General features: G+C 34.2%; 1 protein-coding gene across 2 annotated transcripts in view; it reads right to left on the bottom strand.

Moving 5' to 3' along the window:
• EMC2 (ER membrane protein complex subunit 2) overlaps window positions 1-12,489 on the bottom strand; it is a 51,036-nt gene that overhangs the window by 31,021 nt on the left and 7,526 nt on the right. For both annotated transcript variants that reach the window (XM_019467853.2, XM_019467854.2), the window contains exons 4-5: window positions 9,577-9,662; window positions 2,394-2,451 (exon numbers count right to left, since the gene is read on the bottom strand). In XM_019467853.2, coding sequence (XP_019323398.1) covers window positions 2,394-2,451; window positions 9,577-9,662 — 144 coding nt within the window. The remainder of the gene's footprint in view (window positions 1-2,393; window positions 2,452-9,576; window positions 9,663-12,489) is intronic.

The raw sequence follows: 12,489 nt of genomic DNA, 5'->3' as shown, positions 1-12,489 counted from the left end.
CAAGAAATTAAATTATAAGCTATTGATTTTTAACTGTTATCAAAAAAAATGTTTTGAAACTTTTCAGAAACGTGAGTTTGTATTTTCAATATATGACTGCATGAAAAATGAATACCTTTGAAACTGTGGTAAAGTCTTATAACTGAAATAAGTACATGAGAAAATCTGTAAGGAAAGAAAAACAGTGCCATTGTCTTAAAACAGGTGGCAAGTAATTACGATAGTTAAGATTAAAAAAAGTATTCAAAACTTTCCCATTTTAACTCCCTTTTTATTGGAAATATCTAGATAAATAATAACTCTGTTTTTGTTTTTAATAACAGATAGGCTTGCAGCTCTGTCAAAACTTTTCCCTGAACTTTCTATATGCTGAGAATCCTCATAAAATAATACATCCTTGCCATTTAAATATCTACCTCTACACTCCATTCCCCCAGCCCCTCCCAAAAAACCCTAGGAAGTTTCCAGAGAAAATTTCCCTGGGATGGGATAATATTAACAGCAAAAATCTAAACCATTTCACTACATAGATATATATTACCACCATGTGTAACTTACGAAATGTTGTCAATTAAATCTCAATAAAGTTGAAAAAAGCTTATCATTCAAGCAACAAACATAAGAATTACTACAGGGTATCAGAAGAGATAGCAGAGATTGGGGGTTAATGACTAATGAATGCCTGAGATAAATGTTAACTAAATATTGGACAGTTCAATATTAAATAATTCCCCAACATGCATAATTTACTTAAAACAAATCAAGTAACTAATGTTTAATATTCAGTATTTCTGCATCTTATAATCCACAATCATACATCAAATGACTTTTCAAAAATGTGTATTTTGAATGAAATGCTTGCCAAAAAGAGAAAACCTTCATGTATTTGTATTATGCTAATATAACAATTTCTCCTCCTCTAAAAGGACAAAACAAACTCAAACTGGTTTTTGGTTGTTTTTTTATTTTTATTTTTTTATGTTTATTCATTTTTGAAAGAGAGAGAGACAGAGCACAAGCAGGGGTGGGGTGGAGAGAAAGGGGGACACAGAATCTGAAGCAGCTCCAGGCTCTGAGCCGTCAGCACAGAGCACGACGTAGGGCTTAAACTCACAAAACCACGAGATCATGACCTGAGCCAAAGTTGGACGTTCAACCGACTGAGCTATCCAGGCGCCCCATCAAACTGGTTTTTGTTCAAAATTTCTAAAAATATTTTCTTTTAGCAGGCATATGTATGCATGGACATAATAAAAAATTAAAATGCCTGATATGTTATCTAAAATCTAACTTTTCACTGAGTAAAAGATAAGTCTGAGGAAAGCCATTATGCAAAAGTAGTAAACTAAAATGTTCTCAAAATTAAAAAAAATCTTCACCAGAGTACTTTAAAAACAAGTAACATTACATAAGTATATCTGGAACAAATGCTCTGCACAATACACTAATATATTTGTTCAAATCAGGATAATTAAAGATGTTATCTTATGGGAAACACAATATATTTTTCTTCTTTATGTGTATATATGTATACATGTATGTTATATGTACATATATATGTTCTTATCTAGGTATAAGGCCGAAAAAAAACAAAACACCTTTATTAATTCTATATACCAATTACTGTCATGACTTCATTTTTCAATGAGACAACTAAAATATAACTACCAAAACAAAACAAGTTAGTATATCATAAACTTAAAAATATTACAAAACCACTGAACTCTGCTGGGCTTTTTTGCAAGCACATAAAATTCTTTCTTTCTAAATTTCCAATAGTTTCTTTTTTTTTTTTTTAAGTTTATTTATTTTGAGAGAGAGAGAGAGAAAGACAGAGAGCAAGGGAGGGGTAGAGAGAGAGAGAATCCCAAGCAGGTTCCTAGCTATCAGGGCAGACCCCAACATGGTCCTCGACCTCAGGAACTGTGAGATCATGACCTAAGCCGAAGTCAGACACTTAACTGACTGAACCACTCAGGGGTCCCTCCACTAGTTTCTTTTTAATAAGGTATCTTATGAGTCAAATTTTACAGAAGAGTTTTAAATCTATTTTAAAACTGTGGTCCAACATATATATTTTTTTCAGGTTTATTTATTTAGGAAGAGAGAGAGAAAGCAAGTGAATGGTGGAGGGGCAGAGAGAGAGGGAGAGGGAGAATCCCAAGAAAGCTCCATGCTCAGCACAGAGCCCTATGCAATCCCACAACCACAAGATCAGGACCTGAGCCGATTTCAGGAGTTGGACACTTAACCGACAGAGCCACCCAGGCACCCTCAACATAAATTATTTAAAATAAGAAGCTAAAACCTGGCTTCATATGTATTTTCACATTATTTCAAAAATGAATAAATTTCACCTTTTAAAATAAAATTTAGACAGTCAGCTAACTTACAGTGTTAGTTGGATCTTCTTGTAAAATTCGATCATACAGTTGTATAGCATCATCGTATCTATTTTTTTAAAAAAAAGAAACATCAAGAATCATTACCTTAATATTTAGTGACAAATAGTAAATACAGAAAAACATTAAACTGGCAGGACTTTAAATGCATTGACAATTGGAATCCAACTCTCTTCTGATCTTCATGTAACAGTAGTAATTTGCTAGAAATTTTTTACAGAAAAGCTTCATGTATAAAGCATTTATAAAAAAAACCTGACTTCAAAAATATACTGATTCATGAACAAAGAAAAACAGAGATGAACAAAAATACATGGATTCAATTTGGCCTAAATACAAAGGTAAAAACTAGCAGCACAGAGAGATACCTTTGTGGTCTTAGATATACCTAGAATTACAGCCAGTAAGGCAGAAGAGCAAGTTTAATTTTAAACAAATTCACAAGTAAATGATCTATGATTTAATTCTCCTTTAATGAATACTTATGATAGCTTTTCTTAGTTGAGCTCGTTCAGTTCAATTCATTAAGCACCTGTTAAATACACACTTGCAATACACTTTAGTGAGTTACAATCTTATAAGAATAGTTGACAATTTATCAAATGAAAAAAATAATCAAACATGACAGCATATAACTAACAACCCAAAATGAACATTATGTCATAGGGAATCAAGGGGAGGAATACATCAAAAATCACATAAAGAACATCATATAGTCTTACAAATGGTAATCTTGCTCAGGATGCAAGAAAATAGCTAAGTGATCCTGAAATTCCTTCCTAACAACATCCACAACCCCAACTCCATTCCAAATCAATTTCTTTATTCCAGATACAGATCTTTAGAGAAAACAAAAACAGTATGTAAAAACTTTCACAACAGTGTTTCTAAAACTAGAAACAACAGCTACATTCTTGAAATCTATTCATAAGTTTCCTAAGAGAGTTTTTTAATTTTATATTTTTCTCTTAATGATATTCAATATATAAATATTCTAGATCATTATGATGACACATCTTTTAACTGAATACTGCCCCACAATTTTAGTGCCCAAGCCTCTTTGTGATTATGATCATGCTAGTAGGTAAGAATATTTTAACTGTAGCAGACAACTGAGAAAAAGAAAAGCAGACTTAATTTGTAAATGGGTCCATACCATGTGAAGGCCAAACAGCATCACTGCACATTAAGTCAATTAGACTTAAAAGCAGTTCAAATAAAATTAGTTTGGACCTCAAATACATGCTAAAATAGTAAGTATGGCTAGCCTCAAAAGAACCTGCAATTAAATGGGGAAATCTAAAATAAAATCATTAAATATTAATAAAGCAAAACAATGAAGTATATAAAGATAAAATTAATGCTATAGAGCAAGGGTTCTATGACACAGTACATAAGACACGGTACATAAGAATCCCCTGAGAATCCTTCTCCAACTATGTAAACTCTGGGAAATACAAAGAAAATGACACAGGAAGGTAGGAAACCATTCCTTTTACTAATATAATGATAATCTGAATTTTAGTAGTCTTCTAGTTTTGGGGAGTATTTTATTAGAAAACTTACATTGCTGTTACAGCTATATAAAAACTATACACATAAGACATTATTAATACCTAGTTTTATATTATATTGAAGTTTTACTACAATAAAAATATAGTAATTTATTAAAGAAAATTTTAATGTTTATGTATTTACTTTTAAAATTTTTTAACATTTATTTATTATTGAGAGAGAGACAGAGCATGAGCATGGGAGAGGCAGAGATGGGGAGACACAGAATCCGAAGCAGGCTCCAGGGTCCAAGCTGTCGGCACAGAGCCTGACACAAGGCTCAAACTCACAAACCCTGAGATTATGACCTGAAGCGAAGTCAGACGCTTAACCGACTGAGCCACCCAGGTGCCCATATGTTTATTTACTTTTAAGAGAGAGAGAGAAAGAGAGACAGCGTGAGTGGAGAGGGAGACACCGAATCTAAAGCAGGCTCCAGGCTCTGAGTTGTCCCCACAGAGCCCAACGTGGGGCTTGAACTCACGAAACATAAGATCATGACCTGAGCCAAAGTTGGACACTTAACCAACTAAGCCACCCAGGAGCCCCCAAAATATTCAGTTCTGTAAAAACTGAATGTGGTGGTTAATTTTTTTTAACTGAGTGTGATGTATTAACTTAACTGGCCATGAGATACCCAGATTAAATATTATTCCTGGGTATGTCTGAGGGTGTTTCCAGATGAGATTTGCATTTGAATCTGTGTACTCGGTAAAACGGACTGCCTTTCCCAATGTAAGTGGACATCACCCAATCTCCTGAGAGTTTGAAAAGAACAAATGCAGAGCAAAGAGTTATTCATCCCTTTTTAATGTCTCACTACATGAGCTGGGACATCTCATCTCATCTTTTCTTGCCCTCAGTCTGGGATTTACACCATTAGTTCCCTTGGTTCTCAGGCCTTTGGACTTGGACTCAGAATTACAGCACCAACTTCCTGGCTCTCCAAGTTGCAGATAGCAGATTCTGGGACTTCTCAGCCTCCATAATTGCTTCATAGTAAATCTCTCTCCCTCTCCCTTTGCGTCCTACCTCCCTCCTCCTACCCCATATATGTATACAAATACCCTCTAGATTCTGTTTCTCTAGAGACTCCTAATACACTGCAGGTCTACAAAAATTTACCTTTAGTCAGCAATGTTCTCAAACCTACTTGTCAATTCTCCTGCAGGGCTTCCTTTAAAGAAAATTCTGGATTACACCACTAACAAACTGATCTCAGTAAAATGGAGATTAGGCAACTACGTATTTTTTTTAAAAGGGCACAGATCACTCTAATTCACACAATCGTATATGAGAATCAATGGTTAATGGCTCCATGTAACAAAGACACATAATAGCAACTCTTTCAGGAGAAAAAAAATTAAAAAACACAACAGCAAAACTTTACTAGGTAAAATGATTATATGAGTTTCAATTAAAGAGCAAGGTGTAAAGAAATTAAAGTTCACTAGGTATCTTAGAAAACTTGACTTAAGAGTAAATTATTGTTACCATATCAATTTTTTGTACAGTTAGAAAGGGGGTGGAGGGATAGGAACTATTAAAATGTGTCCTTTGGAAACTAGTACCTCTCAAACCTTTACAAGATAATTTTAAAAATCATTCATGTTGGATTCTGGGATGTGTTTGGCTATTTACATATTTTAAGAATGGTGTAAAAATACTAGATATACTATAGTTGAAATAAAACAAAAAGGGATATTAGAGTAGAACACTGATTCAGGAACAATCCTTTGTAGATTTCTTCCATTCCGTCCCCTGATTCAAATTACTTTCTGTTAACCTAAAATAATACTATTTTATTTATTTTTCTTTATGCCCTTTGCTTGCTTACAGAGAAGATCCAATGAGATTAAAATGTACATATAAACAAACACGTAAGCCAAAAGCCAAGGAACAAAAGGGTTAAGAAAAATTATATCAATACATCTTGCTTATTAAAAGCTACTATAACTAGGTACAAGTTACCTCTTACTTAAAACACCAAATTAAAAAAGTAAGGGGCAATAAGCTAACCCTAAAATTCATATGTAATAAATTCAAAGGACTCAGAATAGACAAAATCCTCTTTGGGGAAAAAAAAGAAGGAAGTCAAAGGCCTCATACTTACAAATTTCAGAACTTACCACAAAGCTACACTATCAATAGTGTGGAATCAATACACTGTGGTATGTGATAAACATATAGATCAATGGAACAGAACTGAAAGCCCAGAAATCAACCCTCACATTTACATTCAATTAATTTTCAACAAGGGTGCCAGACAATTAAATGGGGAAAGCAAAGTTATTTCAACAAAGATGCTGGAACAACTGGATATCCACATGCCAAAGAATAAAGTTGGGCAACTACCTCACCCCATAAAAAATATTAACTGAAACAGATCAAAGACCTAAATATAAAAACTAACAGCAACATAAAACTCTTAGAAGAAAGGACAGGTGTAACCTTTGTGACCCTGATTAGGCAATGGTTTCTACATGACACCGTAAGTACAAGTGACAATGGAAAAACAGAACTGGACTTCATAAAAAATAAAAAACTTACATTTGTAATCAAAGGATACCATTAGGCAAGTGAAAAGACAACTCACATAATGTGAGAAGTTTTACAAATCATATTATCTGACAAGGGACGTGCATCTAGACTGTATTTAAAGAACTCTTATAAGTAACTCCCATCTAGAAGCAAAGAATATGAATAGACATTTCTCCAAATGGCCAGTAATTGTATGAAAAGATGCTCAAGATTTCTAGTTCCTGGTTTGGCACATGATGATTCTGAAAGTCATCACTCCCATCCTCACAAGAAAAAGGCTAAACAAAGTTAACAAACCAACAACTCTTTTTAGATCCATCAGAAAATTGACCAAGTAAACCACTGCCCCTAAAATTGAGAGATAGATCAATACAGATAAACATAGCTTAATGGAACATAAGATCCCATCAAAAACTGTTAGACCTAATAAATAAATTCAGTAAGGTTGCAGGATAGAAAATCAAGATATAAAAATCTGTTTCATTTTAATACACTAATAATAATCTATTAATAAATTAATACATTAATAATATACTAATAATAATCTATTAATCTCATTTACAAGTCATCAAAAAGAATACACTACCCAGGAATGTATTTAACCAAAGAGGTGAAAGCCCTGTATGTTGAAAACTATACCACACTGATGAAAGAAATTGAAGAAAATCAAAAGATATCCATGCCCATGGATTGGAAGATTATTGGTAAAATTTCCATACTACTCAAAGTAATCTAAAGATTCTATGCAATTCCTATAAAAATTCCAATGGCATTTCCCACAGAACTAGAAAAGTCCCAAAATTTGTATGGAACCACAAAAGACCCTGAATATCCAAAGCCATCCTGCACAATAAGAACAAAGCTTAAGACATCATACTTCAAACCATATAAAAAAGGCATAATAATCAAAGCATTATGGTATTGGCATAACAAGAGACACACAGATTAATGGAACACAACAGAGAATCCAGTAACAAACCCAAACATAAATGGTCAATTAATTTACCAAGGAGAAGATAAGAATATACAATGGGAGAAGGATAGTCTCTTCAATAAATGGTGCTGGGAAAACTGGACAGTCATATGCAAAAGACATAAAACTGGACTACTATCTTTATACCATATGCAAAAATCAACTCAAAATTGATTAAAGACCTCAACATAAGATATGAAATCGTAAAACTCCTAGAAGAAAACATAGGCAGTAAGCTCTCTGACAAGAGTCTTGGTGATAATTTTTTAGAAGGAGCAAAGGCCGACAAAAGCAAAAATAAAGAAATGGGACAACATCAAACTAAAAAGCTTCTGTGAAACAACAACAAAAAAACATTCAACAAAATGAAAAGACAACTTACAGAATGGGAAAAAATATTTACAAATCATCTGATGTTTGCAAATAACTGATAAGGAGTTAATATCTAATACATATAAAGACTTTATACAGGGACACCTGGGTGTCCCACTCCTTACTTTGGCTCAGGTCAAGAACTTGCGGTTGTGAGACTGAGCCCCACATAGGGCTCCACGCTGGCCAAGGAAGCTGCTTAAGATTCTCTCTCTCCCTGTCTCTTCTCCCTCTGCCCATCTCCCCTGCTGGCTCTCTCTAAAATAAAAACAAAACAAAAACAAAACAAAACAACAAAACAAACTCACAATCGCAAAAAAAAAAATGCGGCTAAGAAGAGGCAGAGGAATTGAAAAAGACATTTGCCGAGGAAGACATACAAATGGCAAACAGGTATATGAAACAGTGTTCAACATCATTAATCAACAGGGAAACAAAAATAAAAACCACAATGAGCTATCACCTCACACATAATAAAATGACTATTGTCAAGAAGACAAGATGTAAGTGTTGACAAGTATGCAACGGGAACCCTTTTGGACCGTGGGTGGGAATGTAAATTAGCAGAGCCGCTATGAAAAACAGTATGGAGGTTCCTTAAAAAATTCAAAATATAACTACCATTTGATCTGGCAATTCCACTTCTGGGTATTTATCCAAAAGAAATAAAATCACTATCTTGAAAAGATATTTATTTCCACACTCATGTTCACTACAGCATTATTTGCAGTAGCCAATACATGGAAACAACCTAAGTATCCAGTGACAGATAAGTGGATAAAGAAGTCTGATATAATGGAATATTATTCAGCCATAAAAAAGGAAGAAATTCTGCTATTTATGAAGTTGGATGACCCTGGGCATATGCTAAGTGTAATAGTCAAAAACAAAGACAAAGACAAATACTGTATAATCTCACTTACAGGTAGAATCAAAAAGAACACAAACTCATAGAATCAGAAAACAGATTAGTGGTTGCCAGAGGTGGGCTGTGGGGGTGGGCATACTAGGTAACAGTGGTCAAAAGGTACAAACGTCCAGTTAAAGTCCTGGGAATATAATGTACAGCATGGTTACCATAGTTAACAATACTATTGTGTACTTGAAAGCTGTTGCTAAGAGAGTAAATCTTAAAAGTTCTCATAAGAAAAAAATATTGTAACAATGTATGGTGATGCACGTTAACTAAACTTATTGTGGTAATCATTTCAAAATATATATGAATATCAAATCATGATATCATACAACTGAAACCAACGGAATGTCAATTGTATCTCAATTAAAAAAATAATAATACCTTCTATACCTTGAATGCCTGTATGGATACTACACACATGTCATTACTAATTCCCAAAACAACCCTGACAAGTTGGTAATATTCCTGTTTTGCAAAGGAGTAAAGCTAAAAGGCTTAAACAAAAATAAGTTAAATAACGTGTCAGGTAAACAGCTAATAAATCCTAGAAAGAGGATATAAAACTGTCCTTACTCCAGAACATGATCCCATTTCTCTAGGCCAGAGCCAGAGATGGTAAATGAATTACACTCCTATGTCAAATCCTATTTATTGGGAGTAATTGGCAAAACTTATGCTGAGAAGCACTGACACTATTCTGAAACTCAGTAGCAAAAAATCTTGCACAATTAACAATGTTGCCATGTAGGCAGGACCTACATCTATACCCATGTTTACCATTTTAAAATGGGATCACACTGTTTTTAAGATTCAGTTACCTTTCCATGGCTTCAAATCTCATCCCAGTTAGTCTCTTGACTCTATGACTGCCAGGGAACTGTCTTCTCAACTCCTGAAGACAAAACTGAAAAAATAATTGGTAAAAAAGGCTTAAATAGTAGTAATTACATTACATGTACCAAATGGGCTACAAGGAATGGACTACAGTCTTCAGTGTATCTTCTTAAATCATTTCATCTGTGTAATCTAATGACATGAAGTGAAATTAATTGGTAATAAATAATGGGGTAAAAGAAGAACTCTGAAATTACAGTGGGAATAACAATCAGTTCTCAAAATCCTAACTGGGAAAATGAGCAGGTCATGGAGTACACTAATAAGTCTTGAGATATTGCCATATTATTCCTCCTTAAAAATGGCTTCTGGGGTGCCTGGTGGCTCAGTCGGTTAAGCATCCAACTTCAGCTCAGGTCATGATCTCACAATTCATGAGTTCGAGCCTTGCTTTGCGCTCTGTGCTGACAGTTCAGAGCCTGAAGCCTGCTTCAGATTCTGTGTCTGCCAATCTCTCTGCCCCTTGCCCTCTTGTTCATTCTCTCTCTCTCTCTCTCTCTGTCTCAGAAATAATAAAAGAACTTTAAAAAAAAAACTGCTTCCATAATGTGCCAGACCCAACTTAAATGCTTATAACAGCTTCCAGGTTTTTTGCTTCTAACTATTGCCTAAGTATTCTCTTTATAACAATTAAGCTCTTTGATAGTATTCTCAAGTCCCTAGCAAATAATATTAACACTTTGTTCAATTTTTCCCTGTTGAAATCATGTATTAATCAATCATCTTGTCAGTACACATAACCTGATTTGGGGTCATAAAATGCAGACACCAGGTCTATGGAGCCAATCTCCTTTGGGAAATATACATAATTCATCCATTAATTTAAATAATCAAATACTTACTGAGCACCAACTATGATCTCACCAACATCTGAATGCTAGAAATGTCGAGGATTATAAAAATGGTCCATTCTAGTGCCCCAAAGCATAAGTGACCAAAAAAATACATTTCATTAGTGAAGAAACTATTAATCAGTAATAAAATAAGTTTTAATATGATCTGCAAGTATTGCTTCCAAGTATGTGGCTAAAAATCTGCCACACTAAGAAAAACATTACAATTAGTTAAAAATAAAGATGATGTTCATTTATTTCTATGACACCACACAAAACTCATATTATTTGGTCAATCAAGCTGTGTAGAAATTCTGAATCATTAAAAAAATACTAAGTTACAAAAAAAGTTAGCATTTAATTTGATCTCCTGCTTTGGTTATCAATATTATCTAATATGATCTCCTAATTTGTCAAATGGCATTTAGCTACTTAAAAAAAAACCTTAATATCTCCCTTAAGATGTAAGCTGCCACCTCTGTGAATATTACAAAGACTATACCTCATAGGTTCTGAAGGTAATCCAAAAGATTTTATGGAATATTTATTTACCACTAACAGTTCCACTAAAATTAGGTGTAGAGACAATATAACATAATTACCTTGGAAAAAATAATGCTAATTCAGATATGAGTATGTTCTCCTGGTATTTCAACTTTCAGTTTGCATGTATTTTTTTTTTTTTTTTGGCTTAAATGAGGAGATGATACTTAAGAACTCAGGATTATAAAACAATAGAATAAAAGAGCAGAAACCTCTACTTCTTGATATATAAAATTAATATAACAATAGTGTCAAGCACAAATCAAAGTGAAGATTAAATAAAGCCTGCTATAAAGCATTTATAGCACAGTGCCTACCACATGAGTTATTCTTTTATTTTAAAAGCTATATTTAGTATTTTAAGTCATGTTCTATGTATGTTAGGATTTTCTAGTAATTTAAGAAAGAGATACATTTAAAGCACTGCAAAAGAGTATTTAATATTCGATTTACAATGGGGTTACATCCCATAACCCATGGTAAGTCGAAAATACTGAATGTCAAGAATGCATTTAACACACCCAACCTATTGAACAGAATAGCTTAGGCTAGCTTGCCTTAAATATGCTCAGAACACTTACATTAGTCTACAGATGGACAAAATCATCTAACACAAAGACTATTTTATAATGAAGTATCAACTACCTCATGTAATTTATTAAATACTGTACTGAAAGTGAAAAACAGAATGGCTGTAAGGGTACAGAATGGCAATAAGTTTATCGATTGTTTACCCTTGTGATCACATGCCTCCTGGAAGGTGCAGCCCATTGCCACTGCCCAGCATCATGATACCACCTACCACTAGCCCGGGCAAAGATCAAAATTCAAAATTCAAAGCAGTTTCTACTGAATGTATATTGCTTCCACACCATCATAAAGTCAAAAAATCCTAAGTCAGGGAAGCCTGTTGGGCGTCCGACTTCGGCTCAGGTCATGATCTCGCGGTCTGTGAGTTCGAGCCCCGCATCGGGCTCTGGGCTGACAGCTCAGACCCTGGAGCCTGTTTCGGATTCTGTGTCTCCCTCTCTCTGACCCTCCCCTGCTCATGCTCTGTCTCTCTCTCTCTCAAAAATAAATAAATGTTAAAAAAAAAAAAAAAGTTAAAAAAAAAAAAAAATCCTAAGTCAAATCATCCTAAGTCTGTGACTGTGCTATGAAAGTCATTCCACAACCCAAAAGAAAAACTTGTTTTAAACCATCCGCTGCTTATTTTAAAATCTATAATATAGCATAATTCAACTCTTAAGTGTATAATCTTCACCAACTAATTTAACTTCTTCAGTACTGTTAAGAAGATTTAAGAACGTTCGCTGTCCCCAAGTACCTAGTTAGTCTTACCTACTCTTAAGAGTAGTAATGAAGGGGTACCTGGGTGGCTCAGTTAGTTGAGCACCTGACTTTGGCTTAGGTTGTGATCTCACAGTTTGTGAGTTCAAGCCCCACATCAGGCTCTTCTGC

This window comes from Panthera pardus, unplaced genomic scaffold (genome assembly GCF_024362965.1).
Source record: "Panthera pardus isolate Hobbes unplaced genomic scaffold, ASM2436296v1 HiC_scaffold_7, whole genome shotgun sequence".
Lineage (NCBI taxonomy): Eukaryota > Metazoa > Chordata > Mammalia > Carnivora > Felidae > Panthera > Panthera pardus.
Note: the sequence above shows the minus strand (reverse complement) of the source record. Positions and strands in the feature narration are given on the sequence as shown.